This window comes from Branchiostoma belcheri, unplaced genomic scaffold, assembly GCF_001625305.1.
Source record: "Branchiostoma belcheri isolate BF01 breed outbred unplaced genomic scaffold, Haploidv18h27 scaffold37, whole genome shotgun sequence".
NCBI lineage: Eukaryota > Metazoa > Chordata > Leptocardii > Amphioxiformes > Branchiostomatidae > Branchiostoma > Branchiostoma belcheri.
Window position 1 is genome coordinate 352,316 of NW_017803987.1, and position 24,633 is coordinate 376,948.

The 24,633-nt window shown below is 40.1% G+C and overlaps 2 protein-coding genes and 1 pseudogene across 2 annotated transcripts in view; all 3 read right to left on the reverse strand.

Annotated features, from left to right (window-relative positions):
- The window catches only part of LOC109476216, an 85,662-nt gene extending 74,925 nt beyond the window's left edge, over positions 1–10,737 (reverse strand). Inside the window, exon 1 of the mRNA XM_019777099.1 lies at positions 10,383–10,737. The gene's annotated coding sequence lies outside the window, so the exon portion shown is untranslated. The remainder of the gene's footprint in view (positions 1–10,382) is intronic.
- A 9,860-nt stretch (positions 10,738–20,597) lies between these two features.
- On the reverse strand, positions 20,598–22,370 carry LOC109476218. The gene is made up of 2 exons (XM_019777101.1): positions 21,803–22,370; positions 20,598–21,601 (listed from the first exon to the last, which is right to left on the reverse strand). The coding sequence occupies exons 1-2, from the start codon at positions 22,368–22,370 to the stop codon at positions 20,598–20,600; spliced, it is 1,572 nt and encodes a 523-aa protein (XP_019632660.1).
- A 1,791-nt stretch (positions 22,371–24,161) lies between these two features.
- LOC109476269 overlaps positions 24,162–24,633 on the reverse strand; it is a 5,510-nt pseudogene continuing 5,038 nt past the window's right edge.

Below are 24,633 nucleotides of genomic sequence, written 5' to 3' on the forward strand. Positions count from 1 at the left end.
GTCGCTGGGTTTGGTTGCTCCCTTTGACTTTGGAATGGGGACTACGTTTGCTGCCTTCCAAACACTCGGTACCGTACCCCCTCCATAGGAAGCATTGAAGAGGTGAGTGATGACGGGAGCAAAGTCCTCTGCGTACTCCTTAAGTGTCCAGGTAGGAAGATCGTCCGGACCACTAGCCTTGTTAGGGTTTATGTCCTTGAGTAGGGCTTTGACTTCCCCGATCGAACAGAGGTCCACAGCTTCGGTGGGGCGTTGGAGAGGAAACAGGTACAGAGCATGGCCAGGACACCACGCCTCAGAGAAGTGCTGGTTCAGAACGTCAGCAACATCCCGGTCTGGCACATTCTCAATGGTGGTGCGGTTAGATCTCTCTTGAGATCTGCCAAGTTCTCGGTTGACAAAACTCCACCATTTGCGTGGGTTCTCCAGCTTGAGGTACTGGATAAAGTTCCGGTAGTACCAGAACTTTGCCTGCCTTATGATGGTCTGGGCTCGGTTTCTGAGACTCTTCCAACGATCAGATTTCCCATGACGCTTGAACTCTGCAGTTCTGCTCTTGATGGCACGTTTAACTCGCTCTGTGACATTGTATATCATATGATATACAATGTAGTGCTACTGTACAATAATCAGGTCTAGGTTTAGGTCCGGACCTGGACCTGATCCTCTGAACCTGATTCGGACCTGGACCTGAATTTTCTATACAGGTAACCACCCCTAGTGCTAAAGAACCCTGAGCTCTTATTCAGTAGTTCTAGAAATAAGAATACCAATAATTCTCTCGAGTTAGAGGTGCATGGCCACAAGCTCTCTAGGAGAAGGCCTGATCAACCCCTGACAGTGAGAGATTGTGTCACACAGGCTATCAAACACTGTAACTTCAGTGACCACCATACCAACAAAAACTTCCCAACTGTCTATCAGTTAGTGATAAAACAGCTCAAACACATCCACACATTACCATACCTCTGTAGGGGGTGACAGATTACACTAGAACACAGACAGTACTTCACCTGTTTACACCTGGCAGGTAAACACTTCCACACGTACCAGGTGAGGCGACCAGGTGACAGGTGTTTGTCAATGATCCTTCCCGGACATATACAGGGGTCGAAATAGATTTTGGGGTCAACTTTTTTTTAACTCTTTCCTTTAAACTTGGGTTTAGGTACACAGCACTAGGTGCATAGGGTAGTCACTACTACTAACATAGTATTACTATTTCTCAGACTGTTAAGCAGTGAGTATATGAATTACCATTTTAAAGTAAGTCTTACCGGGTAAATGGTACGACCAATGCAAGGCGCACACTCTTCCCACTTGGCCATTGCACCCTTTATATACCTCGCCAAGGCGTGAGGTTCCTAGGGGGGTCCGGGGGCATGCTCCCCTGGGAAATTTTGAAAAATGAACCTCCTAAAATGGCATTTCCTGCATTTTTAGAGGATTTCAAAGAAGAAATCAGAGATAACTTTTTTCAATGACAAAGTGAGCCATTTTCCTACGATTCCAACCTCGCTGGTGACACAAATCAGTCCATCTTTTAAAAAAAATCTTGGACCTTAAGACAAAAAGTGGACAAAAAAGTAGACCTTTGAGCTAGCCTTGTGGGGGGGTTCTTCCGAACATCATGACTTTTGTGTAAGCCTTACTAAAATGGATTAAGCATGAACAATGGCTAAAAAAGTGAGGCTTACCAAACTTTTGTTTCCCAAAAACAATAAAGTTTATAAACAAAGGTTTTCCATGTGTGACATACAATGTAAGAATTCCCCACAGAAAACTGCTATGTACACAAATTATGTCAACTTGGACTTCATTGTGGGTACAGTTTTCAACCTCAGGCTACCTAGCAATGTGTGTAACAAACAGGAATGTAGTTAATTACATTCTAACTGTGCAAGGCTAGAGGAGAATGCAACTAAAAGGTATACAGAGTAACGTTCGCTGTACCATCGCAAACTAAAGGCATTCTTGGCCATGAAATAGCTGTACAAGTACCGTACAAAATTCTGCGTTCTTTGTACAGAAAAGGGTGTCTTAGATTTATTGTCAGTGGTTGGTTTTGTTGAAGCTTGGAGATTCTACAACGTAAAAATTGTATGACAACCTACTAAGAATTATGCTGTAACATTACACAGCAGGCATGTGTGACAAGTGTCATGGACCACCGGTAATCCCTGTAAAGCAAAATTGCGGCTTAACTATTGGAACTTTGTACCTTACTTAAGGCTAGCATAACAATAATGAGGATAGGGCTCTATAAGCAATATATTTCTTTTTTACCCGACTCTCTAGAATGTGAATAAAATAAATGTTTCAAAACCAGTGTCTAAATAAGTATAACCGATTTCAAAAGGAGGTAAAATTGTAAAAGTCAAATCAGTTTGGCTTAAAAACACACACACACCCTCCCCACACCCACACACTTACTGAAATCTATAAGAATACATGAAAAGTACTTAACATTTTAACCTGTTCACTCCAAAAACTTTAGACTTACCTTCAAACTTTTTTCTGCTCTCTACATACCGGTAGGTCCATTCAAACTTGTTTCTGTTAGCTCTAGCTTCTCCGTAATGTCATTCAAAACTACGGAAAGTACGTACGCACATACGCTATACTCTGAGACTGGTTCTAGGTTCCCTGTACCTTTCACGTACGCCTAAACGGTAGCCAGACGGTTACACGTACGGTCCAAAGCATTTTGATGTCCGTACAGAAGTTGAGTTTGCATAAACAAGGTGTCAAAGCTTGCTGCGGTGTTGGTCTGTTGGAGCGTACGTTTACACAACCAATCTACCACACTGATAAGGGACCAACCCAACTTTAGGGGAGAACCATTAGTGATCACAGAAGGGGGCTAAATGGGTACATTTTCTACATTTAAGGCCACACCAATTTCATTTCTTGGTTAACGGATTTGCCTGGTTTATTTTTTTCTGATTTAAAAAAAATTCAGAATCAACTGCAAAATGCTCATATTTTGCCCCGAACAGTTGAAAACAGTCCTTTTCTTCCTAGTTGTTACAGTTATTCCATGTTTCAATGCTGACTGGTATCATTAAAAGTTCAAAATTCATTGTGTAAATTTTGAACCAGCCTGGTGTGTTGACTTCATGGCTCCTATCGTACCATTTTGGGCCACAATAGGATGCCTAGGCCTGTTTTTTTTTTTTCACTCGCCCACTCCATTATTTTTCTAGAAAAATCCGTTAACCAAGAAATGAAATTGGTGTGGCCTTAGGTTCAGAACAAAGGTTCTTTATGCAACAACCAGTAGGATTTTACATCTGACATTTCGGTGACGGTCTGTCGTCTAATCTTCAAGGACAACAGTGATTGGTTATTCCAAAATTAAAAGAACCTTCTTGTAACTCTCTTGCTAACCTGATGAAAGATGGAGCTTTGAGTATGAAAAGATGACGAAAATGTGCCAATCTTGATAAAAAATGATAATACATATCAAAATTAGACAGATTTTCTCATCTAGAATATTTTTTTGTTTAGCTGCCCTGAAATTGCATTGGAGCCTTTGCTAGTAATAGAAACAGTTTTAGAAAAGAGGTATTCTTTAGTGCTAAGAAGACTGCACCATCTTCAATTATTCCAAACCTACTTCAGAAAATTTATGACACTGAATATTCTAGCAATCACAGGTCCAATACTATTATCTCTTTTACAATACCATGAAAATTTACAATATTTGCCACATCATAACACTTAGTGGAACTCCTGGCTACTGTGTTATTCAAACAATGGGTGTTTATTCAAATAGGTGATGTTTACCTGCACTACATCATGTACCAACTCTGTGGGAAGTTTCAGGGGCAAACCACGATTGTAGCAGAGTGGGTTAGATTGTTTCAAAATGGACAAAAAATTGATGTAAAAAAAAGGTAAGGCCACACCAATTTGATTTGTTGGTTCACGGATTCGCCCGCTTCATTATTTCTGAAAAAAAAACATTTCGGCCTCTGAATCAACTAAAAAATGCTCATATTTTAGCCCCAACAGTTGAAGGAAGTCCCTTCTAGATCTCTTAAGAGTTGTTACAGTTTTTCCATCTATCAAGGCAGTGGTTTGATTAAAAGTTTGAAATTCATTGTTTGTCGACTTCATGGCTCCTATCATAGCATTTGGGGCTATCATAGGATGCCTAGGTCTGGGTTTTTTTTATCCCTGTTGCTTCCTATTTTTTCTGAAAAACACTGAGAACCAAAAAATCAAATTGGTGTGGCCTACATGTAAGTGTCACAAAGCCTTTTTGAGGCTATAGGGGCAGTGGGTTTTTCCTCCACTATGTCTAGGGCACAGTATTGGAAGGTAGAGCCCATCCCTCTCCTTCCACTGCCTTTTACCTCCCAAATCAAAGTCAGGTACCCATTTTAGTTTAATGGTGACCTTGGTGGAGTAAGGAAAGTTGTGTTAAGTGCTTTTTATTCCTGTAAATTCTAAACTCCTGACCACTTCCCAAGTACACAATGAAGAGGGCCTGCATGCCCTTTTTCGTAAGTCGTAATCAGGCCTTTTTAGACTTCATAATTCGTAGGCAGCCTCCGCAAAAATCAACGTAATTCATAATAGGACATTAGGCGCAAATCGTTCAGTCGTAATTAGCTCTGAGACTTAGACGTAATTCGTAATGGGCAGCGAAAATTTGCGTAGTTCGTAATCACAGCCCCCATGCAGGCCCTCAATGAAAAGTCTAAATGTACCCTTTCAAAACAACTCACAATACGTGCTGTACATATCCTGCTGCCAACAAGACAGCCGAAACAAAACGTTCCAAACTACGATCTTAACACTGCACAAACTACTTTGTCGCTCCTTTGTGTACCCCAGGGCATGGTCCTGGGAACGGATCACTGAGTTTCGTAATTAATCCAGATAAAATGTACTAAAGTAGCGCTAATGTCTATCCTTATTGCGGTTAATGGTTATACCAGACCACCTGTGTTTGTACCGGTATTACGGCATGTCAGGACTTTATAAACGTGTGACTTACAACTGTGAAATCAATGGACTCGTTGGTCGGCAAGAGTCTTAAGAGTGTTTCTTTTTATTACTCTCTTGGTGTGACAAGAGCTTGAAAAATTACTAGGTTTGTACAAAAACTTAAAGACTAAATGGGCAACGCTTATGAGGGAAATCAGTGTACTTGTTGGTGGGAAAAAGTCTTTGAGTTAATGGTTTCTTTTACCTTTGTATTGGTGACAATGCCAAGAAGTCTACTATGATACAAGATCTTGAAAAATTACTAAGTTTGGATGAAAACTGCAAGACTACAAGTTGGTTCTACATGTATATGATCTGTTTATATGACTAAGACTAAGCATTAAGTTGAACTTAATACTAGTATTAAATAAAAACATATTAATATCTGTCTGAAATAAATCCAGATTGCTAGCCTGTTATTCTTTTAAAAAAGCACAAATTAATCTACTGCAAGCTACCCTCAGATTGAGAATTGTTTCATAGCATCCTGATAGTTAATAAAACATTCAGTCAGCCTTTGCAACAGAATCTTATCTAAATTACTCCATATACTCCCAGATACTGAACGCTTCAATTGGTAGCCATGCATGGCAAGCATAACTTAACTAACACTAACAGTAACTGTAACATAAGATCTAACACTCAGGAACAAAACGTCAAAGTTTTGAATCATACATAACTGCCGTAGCCCTAAAGTAACTCAGAGTCATTTTTATGGGTTCACCACACCACGAAGTGGTGGTGAACCCATATTGCTTTTTCTGATGTTTCTTCTCCTCCTTCTCCTCCTTCTCCTTCTCCTGCCATTTTTTAAATGGATTCAGCTTCTTCATTTTAGGGCCCAAGGTCTTGAAATTTGGTATGGAGGTACAGTGGGCAAATACCCCTAGGCGTTTTTTAAATTATTGTGATACAGGCTTTTAGAATGGTTTTATTTGAGTTTTTTGGCTGTGTTATAGCAAATGTATTTCTGTGTTAGTGTGCCTTGTTTACCACGTTTGGGCATGAGTCATCACAATGGAATGCAGGGCATCAACCAATAGGCATGCAGCTTTCCTCTATTCTTCTTGCTGATTGGCTGTTGGGATTTAACTTGATCAACACCTGCACAGAGCATTTCCACCTGCACAGAGCATTTCTTGCTGATTGGCTGTTGGGATTTAACTTGATTAACACCTGCACAGAGCATTTCCATACTGACAGTATGTCTGTATTCAAGTGTTTTGGTAGGTATTTCAAGCTTTCCTGCTCCAGCATTGGAATGCGGGGCATGGACATTTTTTTTTATTTTGAAAATCAACAGTTTGCATTATGCAATTAAAAATCCTAACCAATAAAGTAGGGAATAGCTATCCAACTGTTGTTTTAGTTTTTCCCTTGTGTTTCTCATTCTTTCCCTGCCATGTCGTAAAATGTGGTGAACCCATCGCTGTATTTGCTCCAAAGCAAATATTAGCCTTTCTAGTTACAGGTAGTTTTTTCTTACCTGAATTTCTTGACCCCTTATTGACCTTTAGCCTCTGAATTACAATGGCAAATTTGGACAGGCAAGCTTTCTAATCTGCCTATGGTCACTAGGAGGAACTTACAATAATAAAAGCCATTACATAATTGTTGTATTCAAAGCTAGAAAAGCAGTATTACATCAAACAACGCACTGTAAAAACAGGGACTTAAACAATTTGCCTTCCAATAGAAATGGTTGTCCAAGTTGTGCACAATAGCTTTACTACAAATTACATTCTAACTTAAGGCCTAGGAAAAAAAATGTTGTGTTTCCTGTTCCCCAACCGACCCATGAAAAAACTGCCGACCCTAGACTTTTTTTGGTGGACCCCGGCAAGGGACATACATTTTTTAAGCTGATCGACCTTTTCTAGCTCCATGACCTGACACTTGTCACATTGTCAGGGCTCGAAATACTGGGTGCATGTGCACCACCTTAGTGCACCCAAAATTGGAGCTGTGCACCCAATTTATTTCTGTGGGTGCACCCAAATATTTTTGTACAAGATTTTGAAGTTAGCTCCCCTTTCAGATTCAAGCTCAGAAGAGGAGCAGTAAGACCTGTCATTAGGTTTTGTTTTATATGGTAAACCCCAAAATTTTTCTGTGCACCTAATTTTTTAGATTGGGTGCACCAGTGCACCTATTCCCAAAAATGAATTTCGAGCCCTGATTGTACAATCGGTTTTCCAACATCAAAATTGAAAATATAATGTGTCCTCATGCAAGTTTCACTTTGTTAAAATGTATTGTATACGTTGGATCACTGAGACCATCAAAGTATAATAAAAAGAGAAAGAATAAAAAGATCATCTCTACCTACCGACCCAGGTTCCTGTTTCAGTCCTGAAAATATTAGGGACCCTAATATTTTCAGGACTGAAACAGGAAACACAACAGTTTTTTTTCCTAGGCCTATTAGGCCACAGCAAGTAAATTTTATGGACGACATCCTCCACAGACTCCAAATCTAATGCGAGCGGGCAAAAAAAAAAACAAGGTTCCCACATTTTTAATTTTTTACTCAATCATTGTACAAATGGTTTTGATTCAGTGGGAACATCACATATCACTGCATCAAAGAAACAAAACATTAAATCAGAGCCTTTTCTTGTCTCCTCTCTTTATAGTTATCTGCCATCCACCTTCCAGCATGGCAATAGACATCTTTGCACCCATTTTCAGCATATTGACCACAGTCAGAAGGCAACAAAATTTCTTTTTTCTTTTTTTTTCCAAAACCAGGCAAAAATTAATGTGTGCGCTGATGTCATCCATTAAAATTACTTGCTGTGGCCTAACCCAGGTGGCAGTTAGGATAATGAAACGTTTCTCCTTTCTTCCTCATTAACTTTAGTCAATGAAAATTAGGTCAGGGACACAACAGCATACACAATACATGACAGGTATCCAGGTGTGTGCGTGACTTTGTACACTGTTGCTAAGAGATGGTATTGATGGTAGAAGGTGGTAAAGTTTTTATACAGGAATTCTTCAGTCCACATGCCATAACTTCATTTTTCATCTACAGTCAAACCTGTCTACATCTGCATAGTGACCATTCACACAAGATTCTGCACGAACAACTATGAAAGGGGTGCTAGTGTAACGGAAATGAAAAGAAACCTACAGTGGGGGTCGCTGGAAGACAGACGTAGAATGTCCAGACTGTGCATGATGTACAAAATGACTAATAAACTGGTGGACGTACCAACCACTAAGTATCTGATACCAGCCCAGAAAAGATCAAGAAACAGCCATGCCTTCAAATATCAGAGTTATCAACCAAGAATTGAGGTATTCAAAAACTCGTATTTCCCCAGAACTATCATAGACTGGAATTCGTTGCCACCAAGCACAGTTGGGGCATCATCACTAGAAAGCTTTAAACAACTCCTGCAATCAAATGTGCAAATATTACGTGTAACAAGTCGTTCGGTGTGATATAGCTAGCTGTCGCCGTGCCGTGTGCCTGCGAAGCTGGTGTGTTACGCCGAAGGGCGGTTATACCGGCTATACCGATACAGATACAGATTCAAAGAATGTGAAGAAAACAGTCATAGGAGAAAGGTGGTTTAAGTCTTAATGCTTGGGTCAATCAAGGGGGGAAATTATCAAAGGGACCACCAACATTTAGTGCTTACAATTATGGTCAGGTGGTCCTTGCATGTGCATAGTTGGTCACTAGAATTTGACTGTAATTTATGATGACAATTACAAGATTGAAAAAGTTTGAAAAAGTCATTGTGAAAAATTCCCTTTTGAGAGTTCTTCCTAAACACTTCAATCTAGTCTAAGCAATAGGAGGTAAAAAATCAGAACTTCTTGGTCTAAGAAGATATTGGTAGTTGGAGGGTTAAAGGATTAACCATTAACTAACTCGGCCAACCAGCTAGAAAATCTCTTTACTCTACCAAGTCACCCAAAACTCTCTCCAAACATTCTACAAAGCCAAGAAGATCCACTGTTCAAATTCCTAAGTCAGGGCTGGAAATACTGGCTGCATGTGCACCTTAGTGCACCCAAAATTGGAGCTGTGCACCGAAGTAAAAATCTTTATTTTTCTTTGGGTGCACTGGTGCACCCAAATATTTTTGTAGGTATTTTTGTTCATATCAAATGTATAATAGTATACAGGATATGCTTGGCATGTAAATGTCAGAAAAATAATAAAATGTTTGTTGTAGTACTTGAATGTTTAAGATTTTGAAGTTAGCTCCCATTTCAGATTCAAGCTTAGAAGAGGAGCAGTAACATCTGCAATTTGGTTTTGTTTTATAAATACAATTCACCCAAAAAGTGCATTGTATGAAAAAATTTTTGTGCACCCAATTTTTTAGGTTAGATGCACCTGTGCACCTATTCCCAAAAAATGAATTTTGAGCCCTGTAAGTTAAACAATCCCCAAAACCTGAATCTTTTATTGATGGATGTTGTCAGTCCTTTGGAAATTTTTGAGCTCATGCTTTTGTACTGTTGAATACATAATAATGATGGATAAATGTAAGTGATTGGACACAAGGGACATACAGTAAATTTTCAAATTTTTGCAGTTTTCGCTGTGACCTCCGTGAACTCTTAACACTGCAAACATTATTAATAAATTATCATGTCTTTTTTCTGTGTTATGCTACAAATGTATCTTAAAGACATCACAAACTTTATATGCAAAAGTCCAGTGAATTTAACTGCATTTAGTACAGTGATATCTTTCAAAATATACCACACACCCTTACTATATATAACAGTCGTAGATTTTATACATATCAACTGGACTCAAAATAATTTCTTCTTCTAAAGTTCTAACTGTAACAATTTGAACCATGATTCAGCTATGCCATAATTAATAAACAACTTGTTTATAGTTTTTCTGCAATGTGAAAAATACAGGTTGAGGGTGAGATTTTAATTTGTGGATGTGATTTTTTTTTCTTTTTTGCACAAGGATTTTGCTTTAATTGCATTGAGCTACTTTCTTTTAATTAAGATACAGTCACACCCTGTGTTGCATGTACCTCAGAGAGGTATGTTTACAAACACTGGAATGCAATTTGTAAAAGATACCATACACTCAATGTACAAGCTATATGTTACGTAGAAGTACAACAATTATGCATAAGATTTGCCACTCACTATTCCGTACAAAACCTCAAAAATTTTGAAATATAACAAATTAGTCACCTTGCAGTATCAGAAAATCTGCCCCCCCCCCATATCAAGCTACCCCCTATCATACCCTCCAATCTTTGCTGTATCCAAGGGAGTTAAACCAGAAAAGTACACAAAAAGTCATCAATCCGACCTCCCCACACGTGCACACGTACGCACCAAACATACCTGCACACGCACAAAATGTACGGTAACTCACGCAAACTCACGTGCAGTCCCTCCGACCACAAACACGGTTGCCATGTCCCGCGACCGCCAGCGTACTTTCCCGTTGCGTGTCGTAAGGCGTTGTGTTACGGGCGGTAGAAGGCAGATATTGTGCGGGGTAAGCCAACCCACCCGCGTGGGACTCTGGGCGTATCGAATAACCTACACCTGATAAGATTCTGGGGTTAGCGTTTCTTTTAAAAGCTGTGCGTTGCTTAAACATTGTAATAATGGTCCACAGTCTTGCTGTATAGCAGCACAATGCAAGGTTTTGACCCCATATAAGTGACTTACTGTGACTACATGTATTATGCATAATTGAAAGATTATCTTATAAAACGACCTATTCATACTATAGATATGGCACTGAGAAGGACAGATACATTTTTTAAATTCTTGTTTGTTACATTTTGATAAGTAAAATTTGCTGTGTTTTTTTTTCTCAATGAAAAGAGTCTACTACATTGTATGTACATGTACAAATTAGGAAAAACCTGCATTTTATAATCAAGAAAAAACACCAACATTTCTCAGATGCCATGTATGATGCCTTGTTCTAAAAATCCCTGTTATTTTTATTTTAAACAACTATACATTATAATGTTTCAAATAAATATTATATAATATAGAAGTTATCATGATTATGATTCGATAATAACTACATAGTTGACACTCCAAAGTTCAATAGCAGGATTTGTAGCTGAGCTACAATGTAGGCCAATACAAAAATTTTAATACCTTAATGGATACCTAAACTGTCTTTAAAAAAATCAAGAGTCTAGTTAACAAAAGCAAAAAATTGATCTAATTATCAGATGCCAGAAATACATCAAAATATTACCTCCGACAGTTAGTACAATATTCCTCAATCAGTGACGTTTTTATAAACTAAGGTAAAAACATGACTTTGTAATTGTAAATGTACCTCCAATACTGTACTGTACTTTTTTTTTGCTTTACAAAAATGTAACTGATTGAGGAACATTCTACTAACCAAAATATTGCCTGCGTTTAGAGGTCAACAGACAGCAGAGGTCAAAGGAAATCCACACCTTTTGCAGGTTTTAGTGTTTATAGGTTGTGTTAGACAGGTAAGTCTGTGGGACTCCTTCCCAAGCCCTTTTGTTTACAGGTATTGTTGGGCAGGTAACTCACCCGGAACACCTTGATCCGATGATCACACCTGACCTGTGTAAACAAGACAGGCCTGGGCACCGACAACGCAACTGGTGGGTTCTCATCATCTCAAAAAATGTTGTGTTTCCAGTGTTTCGGTCTTTAAACATTAGGGTCGGTAGGTAGGGGTGATCTTTTTTTTTGCTAAGGCCACACCAATTTAATTTCTTGGTTAACGGATTCACCCGCTTCATTTTTTTCTGATTTGCAAAAAAAAAAAATTCAGAATCAACTACAAAATGCTCATATTTTGCCCTGAACAGTTGAAAACAGTCCTTTTCTTCCTAGTTGTTACAGTTATTCCATCTTTCAATGCAGTGGTATCATTAAAAGTTCAAAATTCATTGTTTAAATTTTGAACCAGCCTGCATGGTGTGTTGACTTCATGGCTCCTATAATTGTACCATTTTGGGCCATAATAGGATGCCTGGGCCTGTTTTTATTTATTTTTTTTTGCACGCCCGCTCCATTATTTTTCTAGAAAAATCTGTTAACCAAGAAATTAAATTGTTATGGCCTTAGACCTAGAAAAAAATGTTGTGTTTCCAGTGTTTCAGCCTTTAAAAAAATTAGGGTCAGTAGGTAGGGGTGATCTTTTTTTTTTTTGCTTTCTTTTTTTTTAGTCATCTCTAGTGACCATAGTAATAATTGCAATACAGTTTAACAAAGTAAAACTTGCATGAGGACATTTTCATATTTAATGTCAATGTTGGAAAACCGATTGTACAACGTTTCATCACTCAGGTGTCAGATCATGGAGCTAGAAAAGGTCGATAAGCTCAAAAAATTTATGTCCCTTGCTTGCAGGGGTCCACAGAAAAAATCCTAGGGCAATTTTTTTCTAGGGAAACACATACCCAGTGCATGGACCAGTGCAGGTTAGGTGCAGGTAGACATCAGAAATACCTGCACAGCTCTAGATCCAGTTTTACCTGCACTAACCTGCATATACCCAGTACATGGACCAGTGCAGGTTAGGTGCAGGTAGACATCAGAAATACCTGCACAGCTCCAATTTTACCTGCACTAACCTGCATATACCCATGGACCAGTGCAGGTTAGGTGCAGGTAGACATCAGAAATACCTGCACAGCTCCAATTTTACCTGTACTAACCTGCATATACCCTGTACATGGACCAGTGCAGGTTAGGTGCAGGTAGACATCAGAAATACCTGCACAGCTCCAATTTTACCTGCACTAACCTGCATATACCCAGTACATGGACCAGTGCAGGTTAGGTGCAGGTATGTAGACATCAGAAATACCTGCACAACTCCTAACCTGCATATGCAGGTGGTATTTCAAGGCCTTACTTCTAATGTTGTATTCTTTAGACTTCAAGGCAGTAATTGTCTACAAGTTTTGTGTGTGCAACAACCTCATGTTTGTTGCAAAACAAACTCCGTCCCCTATATACAAACAAATAATACAAAGACTGCCACAACATACACAAGTACAATGTATATCCCCTAAATAATTACAGATTAACATTAACCTATAGCATTTGCAAAAACTTTGAAACGAAAGTTAAGCTAGCAGAAAATTAATGTGAGATTCAGGCTATTTTACTTGAATAATGTGGCAAGAATGCTGTACAGAGTGAGATTACAAAGTCTAAATCCCAGCCTATTTGTACAGGAATTGTTGGAATTTAGTTCCCCACGGTTAGTGAATGACATAAGGCCACAGCAAGTGATTTTTATGGATGACATCAGCGCACGCATTAATTTTCGCCTGATTTTGGAAAAAAAAAATTTTGTTGCCTTCTGACATTGGACAACATGCCGAAAATGGGCAAAAATGTCTGTTGCCATGCCAGAAGGTGGATGGCAGATAACTGTGGAGAGAAGAGACAAGAAAAGGCTCTGATTTAATGTTTTGTTACTTCCTTTGATGCAGTGATATGTGATGTTGGCTTTGTATGTGTGATGTTCCTACTGAATAAAAACCATTTGTACATTATGAATGAGTCAAAATTTTTAAATATAGGAACCTTTTTTTTCGGTTCGCCATGTTTGTTTTTTCGCCCGCTCGCATTAGATTTGGAGTCTGTGGAGGATGTCATCCATAAAATTTACTTGCGGTGGCCTATTGTCCAGTCTGTGGGTTGTGAACTCTACTCCCTTGGCCAGCTATCTTCTCTCTGCACAGGGCTCGAACCACCTTATTCTGCATACCTGCACAGGTGCAGATAACCTTGGAAATTACCTGCACCAGACAAATTATAACTGCACAACTCAAAATTTGGATATACAGAAGTCTGATCATCATAACCGGTTCAGAAACCATTGCCATTATTTCTTTTATACTTCATATTAATTAGGTTAGTAACAGCCAATGCAGCAAATAAAAATCTACATACTATAGGTCCTACATCATGTGTATATAACGTTAAATTCAGTACATGGCCCAATGCAGGTCAGGCACAGGTAGACATCAGAGCTCCAATTTTTTCTGACCTGACGTGCAAATACAGAACTGGTATTTCATGTACTGCTCTGGCATATTATTTACAGTCTATTTGGCACCAATTGAAATATTTCTACTAATACTACCATGGGTAAAAGTAGCAACCTATTTTTGAACCTAGGTAGCCCAGTGTGCTACCTGAATTTTAAGAAGCCCCCCCCCCCCTCCAAAATCATGCCCACTTGGCTTGCACCACTGTATCCGGCAGATGCTTTTTACTTTTAGGTATTAATGGCTAATACGAGTATCAGTTAACTAAAGGCTGTTAGAAATATTGTCAAAGGCTTATGTATGTAACATTACTTAATTTGAGGAAAGTAGTAACTTATAGGTGGGGCAACCTAAAATTCTGATGGGCAACCTAATTTTTGCTGTAGGTTGGCCACTGGGCAACCTGGTTCAAAAAAGTATTTTGCACACTGCATCATGGAAACAGACATCCCATTCCCCCAAATTCACCCTTTTATACGATTAACAAAGACCTTAACAAACCTTAAGACCTACCTGTCTTCCCTCACCTGTGCACAGTGGCCAGCAGTCCGTGCAGGTGTGCTTTGTTAAGAGTACTGGGTTATTTTTAGTGCCGTACTGGACTACTATGTACCTGACAAACTAACAAACATTGGGGGAGGAAAGTCGGAGCGATTGTATCCACTCTTCTCAGAGCAGGAAAACCGAGCGCAAACAAAAAGAACGTGCTAAGTTACAGAAGAAGAGCACTTGTTAGGATGTAGAGGTCAGGGATTCAAATCCCAAAGCATGTCTGCTATCAACACAAGAAGAGTCTTATTTTGTTCTACTGTAGGACCTTACTTCAACAACGTTAACACACCAATCCATAGAAAGGATATTACTGCCACACGCACTGAATGGCCATGTTTAAAAGTCATAAATTTTCAAAATCGCTATGAAAGGGGTGTCAGAATGAGGGTAAGTCTGGATCTCAAGATGCCCTTTTGTAAATAGAGGTCGTTGTGACCTTCCTGACAGAAATGATGGATGTTGCAAATAAGAAGATAAATCATGTTCAAACTTTTCTTTTTCTGCTCAGTAATGTACATGTGGTTTCCTGGGAACGTACTAGGAACACGAGAGATGAACCATTTTCGAACTTGACCTTCGTTTTCACAACTGGCACTCACTTACTCAAAATTATGATCCATTTATAGTTTTTTGAGTTATGCCGTACACATACAAACAGCAAATGCATAATAAAACCTGCTGCAGTACCGTTGAAAAATACCAGGTGTAGCACTTTCAAACTTGACCTTCATTTTCACAACCACTACTCACCTACCAAATATCATCCACAGCTTCTACACATGGTTATATGCTGTTGACTTACATATAGACCCACACCACTGAGCCATGGCCAAACCAAAAACATACCCTTCTGGGGAAGGCGTGAAAATCTAGAAAGTGGTAAAAACTTAACTTTGAAGTGTTGACACAAAAATTATTTCAACAGCGTCAAAACACAAAAACATGATACCTGTGGACATCTCATTAAGCTTTAGCAATATTTGGACACCATGCGAGGTGTGAAGAGTTCAATACGACAGTGTTTGACTTAGTGACAAACACTGAGCCATGTGAGGTCTAGGAAATCCCTCTACAAATTTGTCAAACGCTCTGTCATTCGAGACAGCTAGAAAAAGGAACAAGTGTTTTCAACTACTATATTCTTTCTGGAAAACAAAAATAAGTGTGTTATTGAAAAACCTTTTAAGTCTTTCAACGACATCTTTGGACTGTCTCAAATTCTTTATATAAGGAGCAGCTGCTTTTGGTACCACTTGGTTGGGTTCTTAAGATTACAAAGAAGAAAAAAACATCTTTGCATAAGAACATATTGAGGGGCATTATTGATGAAGTCCTATATGTGGACAAAATTTCTCAAAATATCACCAAGTAATAAATATAATGATGGAGTAAACACAAAATATTATTAATATTGTGTGTACGGGTGAAAATAGCTTTGATGTGAATATTACCTAGACTTATTATACATGCATGAATATATTTATCCTACAAACAGAACGAACACTTGGTACACAAAGGAATAAACCATGAACAAATATGTGTATTCATTTTGCTTGCGAATCGTAACATGCAGCATAAATATCATATTCGATATACATGTACTACTATCTGTTGATATTTATCATTATTTGATTGTGTTTACGTTGTGTTCATCGATGTTATTAGCTGTGTATGAAATACTATGTGATTACGTTCATAAAGTGCCCACATTGTATTGTTTTGCTTTAATCTAAATAAAGTCAATGTTAAAAATCTTATGCTAGAAGTATATATTGCTTGTTTTATATATTCTTATACCTTCATTAACTGACTGAAAATCTTCAGAAAGCAATAAGCAACATGTAAAAATACAAATCTACAAGCAGATATGTTTTGGGTGAAAGAAAATGTACTCACCAGCACCACTATACATTTGTATGTATTTGGACTTCTGGGAAGAAATGAACACGGACAGAAACAATTTGGAACAAAGAAACTACAGAAAAAATCCTCATGAGTACAAAAACGTAAACTGGCGATGCAAAACCTTCCCCCACAATTGCCTCAAACACCCACTTACAACCGGGTTAAGAAAACGTGAAAACAAAATCAGCACAACCACCCCCATGCTGACATGGTACAGCCCAATCAGGCATGACAAATATATGGAAGACGGTTTCTACCACTTGCAAAATGGGGGGTGCTGGATGTTTGCCTGCCGACTTTGTTAGCGAGCGCACAAGGACTTACCCAATGAGGCGAACAAGTGTCAGGGAATAAAGGCGAGAGTAAACAACCCAGCTGGGAATGTTTACCGAGCGGACAATGTATCAAAGCGGGGTACACACTGCGTGTCTCAGGCACAACTTTGCACTATTAAGTGATCGTTTGTCAACTCACGATTGTTGTCAACATACCAACATGCAAAGTATTACTACGGTCAAACTTGTACAAGTGACCACCTCTGCATAAGGAGTACCTCTGGCCATTGTGGCCCTTAGAATGTTAGATTACTTTTTTAATATCTTTAAGGTGGACAGGTGGTCAACTACAACTCACGATTGCTGTCAACATACCAACATGCAAAGTATTACTACGGTCAAACTTGTACAAGTGATCACCTCTGCATAAGGACTACCTCTGGCCATTGTGGTAGAATGTTAGATTACTTTTCCAATATCTTAAAGTGGACAGGTGGTCACTAAAGACAGGATTCTTAATGCTTGAGTCAATGGGAAAATCATCTTAACTCTAAGGGACCACCAAAAAGTGGTCACATTGGCCAGGTGATCCTTATGCAGAGGTGGTCACTTGACTACAGTTGTACAGAACTGTACATGTACATGTAGACCTGTCTCTTGCTAACCAATTGCTAATTTGAAACTTTCAAGTAGTTACATGCATATGTAACATCACATGTACCTGCAACGGAACCTACAAAATATAGAATTCATTGTTATAATTTGCTACCTGAAAAGTTGTACAGAGACCACAAAAAAAAACTGGATGTGAGTAAACAAATGCCACAGTACACACAACATGTAACTGTGTAATGTGCATGATACTTTTCCTGATTGCTTATCAGTATGTTTCATTGACCCGGCTGGTTTATGGTATATTTTATGACAGCTGTGCCTGTGAAGTTAATTCTAAGTGGTTACAGAATATCTGTTTATGGGCGTATAAAATTGTGTCAATGCCGCACTTGCCTTGTTTATTGTTATAATAAAGCATTTATAGTTGCTATAAATCATGTTTCAAACAATTGTATGAATTCTTTTTAAGATCCTTAACTTTGTAGCTAAACTTCCTTGTATTCTGGAAAAGAATAACAGTTTTTTATCAAGTACTGGAGACTAGATATGAAAATATAACGTTAAAGAGAGAAACAAAACAATACTATAAGAAAAGTAACATTTGCACAAAAAAAAATGCATTATGTTTATTGTCTAGCCTATAGTACCAGTTACCATGGTAACAGCCATGTGGTCCAGGTCAGTGACCTTATACCTTTGGAGATGAAGAAGAAACTGACTGAGCAAAAACAACATGCTTCAATAATGATGATAATTACAAGGGTGAAACTAAGGTCACTGAGCCCTTACAGCCCTCACAAGTAGACCCAAGAGACCTATCTGTATTATAATGTACTATCTTCCAATGAATCCATTCTACTAATTTTATCTGTTAATTAGAAAATCCTTCAAGCAATCGATATGGTGTATCTCTTCTTTTATCTGAACAATAAAATGAATAAGGGCAAAAATGTATGTACAATGTGAGATTAGAACAAGAAGTCAATCACTCAGATGGCAGACTTCACCACCTCAACAACACTGCTAAAAAGCAACTCTTCCAGTCCCACAGTCAAAAATACCATCTAGGATGTACTTAGTAGATGGTAATACTATACTACATGTACTTGATTTTGCATATTTAGTACTAATAGTGTATATAGCACTTAATCATTGTCAAGAGGAGGCAAATCATGTAAAAAGAGCTGCATACTCAAAATATGTATGATGTGTTATAAAACTGATCCTTGCATCTACTTGGAGATTATGAGTACATGTTGGTGTATTAAACTAAGGTAACATTAATTAACAAAGGTCAACAAGCACAGCAAACACACATACTTGTGTTGACAGTTTACATGTTAGACTTTACACTACCGGTGCTGTTTGTTAACAAAGACCAACTTTGTAATCAGATGTTACTTCTAAATTTGCTGAAACCGGAATGTTTGATAAAGAAAATTGTCTATATAAAGTTATTTGAACACAAATTTGAAGGAAGATTTCTCGACTAAGTCTAGTTGTAGTAATATTGGCAATTGAAGAATTTGACAAAAATGCCGTTTCGACATGAGTCATATACATTTGAGTGATAGAGTCGTCAGGGCTACGAAGTACGATATGCCTTGCTGTATTTTAATACGCCGTAGCTATATACACTCCCGGTGTGTATATAAAAGACAAATAGATTTTATATACACTCCGAAATACTAGCCTACTTGGTAGGCCCAAAACTTGGGTTTTTGTGAGTGTTTGAGGATTCAGGGGCACCAAGTTTAAACCTCGGTCTTCAAGTTTATCTTATTGGATGATGAAAATCAGAAAACAACACGGAAATCTCCACCGAAGTTCGGTCGAGCGGACCGCCCCGCCCCGCTTGCGCGGGGCCCGGGACCCTCCGCTCCCGGCGGCGGCGGCGAGACCGGTCGCGCGCCCCTGGCGTCCTCGCTACCTGGTTGATCCTGCCAGTAGTCATAGGCTTGTCTCAAAGTTTAAGCCATGCACGTGCAAGTTTAAACTGTCTCAGTGAAACTGCGAATGGCTCATTAAATCAGTTATGGTTCCTTTGATCGTCACATCCTACATGGATAACTGTGGTAATTCTAGAGCTAATACATGCGGAAGAAGCGCCGACCTCACGGTCTGGCGTGCATTTATCAGACCAAGACCAACCCGGGGTTCGCCCCGGTCCCTTTGGTGACTCCGGATAACACAGCCGATCGCGCGGTCTTCGCACCGGCGACAGATCATTCGAATGCCCTATCAACTTTCCGGGAGTGTATATAAAAGACAAATAGATCTTATATACACACCGGGAGTGTATATAAAAGACAAATAGATTTTATATACACTCCCGGAGTGTATATAAAAGACAAATAGATTTTATATACACTCCGGGAGTGTATATAAAAGACAAATAGATTTTATATACACTCCGGGAGTGTATATAGCCACGTTCATTTTAATATGTTATTGTAACTTACACAATATGGGGCACATGTGCTCTTTTCGATCTATTCATCAAAAAGTTGGTAGCTTTAGAATCGGTTCCCTACAACCAGCACAATGCACACAAAGCACAGTTTAACCATAAATTTAGTCCCTTGTGCAGTTGGCGCAGACAAATTTATGACTTTGTCATCGACATCTCTTTTCACTCCATTTCATAATCAAGTTAGATCAGCTGTGGTCATACAAAAAGCAGCGTCGTCTGCTTTTGTTGACGAGAAATTCTATCCTCTCCTACCATGTGAACTACTTCTGAGGCTCACCTGATGTGAAATAAGAGCTAAGACGTTCGCAGATCGCCCCAGAATGTCAAGAAAGGTGAAGGTTACCTGAGAAGGCGTCAAGTTGTCTTCCAAAAATGCCACCAACTTCTTCTGGCGTCTTCCGCGCGCCTAGGGAACTGCCCCGTTGCATCACGGGAAAATAAGTAGTAGCTATAGACGCTTGACTATCGTATTTATCAGGCTGAAATTAATTTTGAGTCTGGGCAAGGGCATTTATATAGGGCAACAAGTGAAGAAATCGTCCCTCTGTACTTTGATAACTCTAATTTGGATTTCTTAACAGAATAATCTACATATTTATGAAACTAAAACCAAAGTGTGACCAATTAATACAAAAGTTACAGGTTATGGTCGCCACCTAGCGTTGCTTACTAGCATTACAATGGGGAAAAGAGCAACACTATGACTTTTCCTGTATCAAATCGACACGCCTTTCTTTATAGTAGTTCTTTACATAAGTGTCAGTCTATTTCTATGATAGCAAGGCTGTTACTCCTTGCCTTGGTGAATGCTACTTTTGGCCCAGCCATACTCTTGTTGACAGGGCTGTGTCCCGCGGTGAGCTGTCCTGATGGTATGTTGACAGGACTGTTGTTATGTCCTGCGGTGAGCTGTCCTGCTGATATGTTGACAGGACTGTTGCTATGTCCTGCGGTGAGCTGTCCTGCAGATGTGTTGACAGGACTGTTGCTGTTTCCCGTGGTGAGCTGTTCTGCTGCTATGTTGACAGGACTGTTGCTGTGCCCTGCAGTGTGCTGTCCTGCTGATATGTTGACGGGACTGTTGCTGTGTCCTGCGGTGTGCTGTCCTGCTGGTATGTTGACAGGACTGTTGCTGTGTCCTGCGGTGTGCTGTCCTGCTGGTATGTTGACGTGAGGACTGTTGCTGTGTCCTGCGGTGTGCTGTCCTGCTGGTATGTTGACAGGACTGTTGCTGTGCCCTGCGGTGAGCTGTCCTGCTGTCTTGACAGGACTGTTGCTGTGCCCTGCGGTGTGCTGTCCTGCTGGTGTGTTCGGTCCGGTGTTCCCTGTGATTCCTCCTCGCAGAATTGACACTGGCTGTTGGACTTGCGGATTCGCAGGGTTTCTCCGTATTCTGCTGACAAGTACCCGGCGGATGTCCATCACAGTTTGCCAGATCCCCCTCCGTAAGTCCGGTGTGCGGACGATGCTTGCGACCGGGTTGATTGCTGAGTTGAAAGTCAGCATCACGGCTCTTTCGTGGGGACCAGCTATGAGTGGGCACTCCCTCTGACATATCGGGAGCAGCACAACAGGTAAGAGCCAGAAGATGAAGGCAACCACCACGTAAATCAGGACCGTTCTCGCCTTCTGCACACTTTTCTTGAATTTTCTTTCTGCCTCATTTTGTGCGATATTGTGAGACTGATGTTGCCCTGTCCCGTTTTGTCCAAGATTATTACGTGGCTGCTGCCCAAACCTTCTCTTTTGTCGCTGTTTCACCGCTACAAATGTGCTGATGTTTGTAAACAACATGGTACCGGCCAATACGATGGCTAGAGTGGCTACAAGACCAACGAAGACCGTGTGGTAAAAGAGTAGACAGTTTGGTGTGTTTATATCTAAACAGTTCCACCCCACGCTGGGTAAGAAAAAATACAAGGACAGAACAAGCCAGGAGGAGGCAATAGCTATGCCTGCATCACGCTTGGCAGTGGCGGCATGGTTGTGGAAGAATACAGGGTGTCTTACTGCTACGTAAGAGTTAACAGATAGCAGCGATAGAGCAGAAGCAGACATCATTTGACTATACATCAGAAAAGTTAAAACATTCATCAACGTGTGCAGTCTCAAGAATTCTACTTGGTCTGCAGTTCGATACAGGAGTCCAACGCCTCCGACCAAGTCGGAAACGGCGAGGTTTGCCATGTAGATGTACAGCGGCTTGTGGAGTTGTGTCGTTTTGACGATTCCCAAGATCACGACGGCATTGCCGGTGACGATGAGAAGCCCCAAGAACCAAGAGATGACGGCGGTCGCTGTTCCCAACTCCTCGGTGTTGTCGTAGATGGAGCAGGCTTGTTGGGCTTCTGTGTAGCCCTGGAACACCGTCTTGTTCTGTAGGTGCCACATGAGGCAAGAAGTTTGTCCATCGAATTTCTCAAACGGTGACGAGTTTCCAGAAGCGAACGGAGAGACAGAACTGTTGTTCCACACTGAGGTGGTCCTGATTCTGTTCTGCTGCGGCGCCAGTGATGACTCTTCTCCCGCCATTTTGGACAATTTTGCCCCGCAATATCTCACGCCACGCCGCGGTGGTCCACTATGCTTCCCGGTCCCTGTGTCTAAAGACAAACCGTTTCAAAGGGTTTCGAAGGGTTTTGGAGTGGTATACCGTTTCTAGTCTAAAGTGGGCCTTGTACTGACAGTGTACGTCTGCACGTCTGCGGTGTTTCAGATGAGGAGGCAAGAAGCAGAATGACTGTACACAGCGTATTATTGTATGGCACTGATGTTAATCCATAAGGCCATAGCAAGTAAATTTTACGGATGACATCCTCCGCAGACTACAAATCTAATGCGATAGGGCGAAAAGGCCTCCCTTGCGCAGTTATATCATGTTTATATCTATGTGTGAATAAGATAAAACAAGATAAGATAAAGTAAAATAAAGTAAAATAAAAAGAATAAAATATGGTACATGTTATTGTTTTTTTATTATTACTCGCCTTTATCTAGCATCTATTGCCCTTGACAAGGCAGGCATTACACCGGACGCACCTGGCAGAATTTCCTGGACTCTGGCTTAATTCGGGTAAATCTCGCTTTTGTTCGAGCAGTAACACCGGTGTCTGTAAATCGAAGTGGGATTTACCAAAAGATAGAATTTGACTATACTGTCGCCACGTAAAGCAACCATTACCAAATCCACCTGCCATATATCGTCATTGGTAACCCCACTACGGGGCAAAGGCCACCAAATGGCGCATGCCCAGAGGGCCCAGTCTGAGACCCCTTTGAGTGAGTGCAGCCAAACCAACTGAAAAAGCCTTTTTCTTGGTATGTGTGGATAAATGCTGGCATTTTCCAGCTGGAGAGTTATTTCTATTTCTATTAACTTGAAAAAACTGGCTGTTAGGGTTGTTTTGGCTGCTTGGTAGGTTCTAAAACTAATCCCATCTTCTTGTCTTTTGGTGGTCTTCAAGGGGGTCAGAGGTCATGCTGCCAGTGTTTGCATTTGCCGTGCCAAGTATCGCTGGTCAAAAAGTGAAATTTTTGGACTAAATGGACAATTTGGAAGTTGGACTACCCTGTCAATGTGTGTTTGCAATAGTTGAACACTCAAGTAGGTGATTGTTGACAGCTCAGTTCTTAGATGTTTTCCATATATTCCAATAGGGGCTGGAATTAGTGGGCTGTGCCCTACGCACGCTACGTTCAAATGATGCAAGACACAAGAGGAGCGAAACGTATATTCTCGAATGGTATTAAAACATCTAATAAAGAATTAGGAGATCTCATACCTCCGTGAGATATTAAGAGCTTTTAGAAGTATTTATGTTTACCGAAGGAATTCGAAAAGATTGTTTATGCTACATTTCCTCTTATTCTGCTTCTTCTTCTTCCGTTTCTTCCATGGCACCTCTGACCTGGCCAATTACCTGATTTGTTGACGCCTGTCACCATGGTAACTGGTGTCGGATTACATGATGTTGCAATTTTATCGGTAGGATGGATTTATACTCCTGTCTGACTATATATATATATATGAATGTATTTGAGTAAGAATTAACCGAGCAGACCATACGCGAAGGTAGAAATTATGCGTTTGCTGTGCAAGTGTCACTGACCTCCCTGATGGAGTGATGAATAAATACTAGTACTCTCCAAGCAGAGGTTTGGGTTTTGGGGGTATTTTTAGCGTGTTTTTAGGCTTTTTTATCGGGATTTCTCTTTTGCACTGAGGTGGGAAAAAAATTCAGTGCAAAAGAGAAACCCCGATAAAAAAGCCTAAAAACACGCTAAAATAACCCCAAACCCAAACCTCTGCTTGGGGAGGTAATGAATAAATAGATAAAACGATCATTGACAAATGTAAGACAACATGTACAGAATCTCCTCCTGAATGACTTCATCCGCAGGATGGGTTGTGTCCTTCGGAAACTGGCAATCTGTCATTTCCCAGGTGTCCACAAAAACAACCGGCAGCCCTGAGAACATCTCTTTTATGATGAGGTACATCTGGAAGGAATACCAGTCGTCGACGTTCAGAATGGTGGTGTCAGCTGTGTTGGTAGGTTTGATGACCAGGGTGGTGTTCTGTTGTCTGCGGAGAAGTCGCAAGAGGGCGCTCCGAACGGTTCGAACGCGCGTGACGTAATCAACCAGCGGTTGGCTGTTGAAATGGAAGCCTACAGTAACGACTACGATGTGATTTGGTTCGTCGATTTCATCAATAATACGGACCAAGTTGCTCAGTATGCTAGCGTTGACCCAAGCAACTGTATTTATCGGCGGGCCATGGGACTGATATCGT

Bases quoted from the DNA above. Each gene is read 5' to 3' on its own strand.
- LOC109476218 (XM_019777101.1), bottom strand. From the start codon at position 22,370: ATGGCGGGAGAAGAGTCATCACTGGCGCCGCAGCAGAACAGAATCAGG. The intron at 21,602-21,802 runs GTGATGCAGGCA...GCACATTTGTAG, and splicing joins CCATGCCGCCACTGCCAAGC to CGGTGAAACAGCGACAAAAG.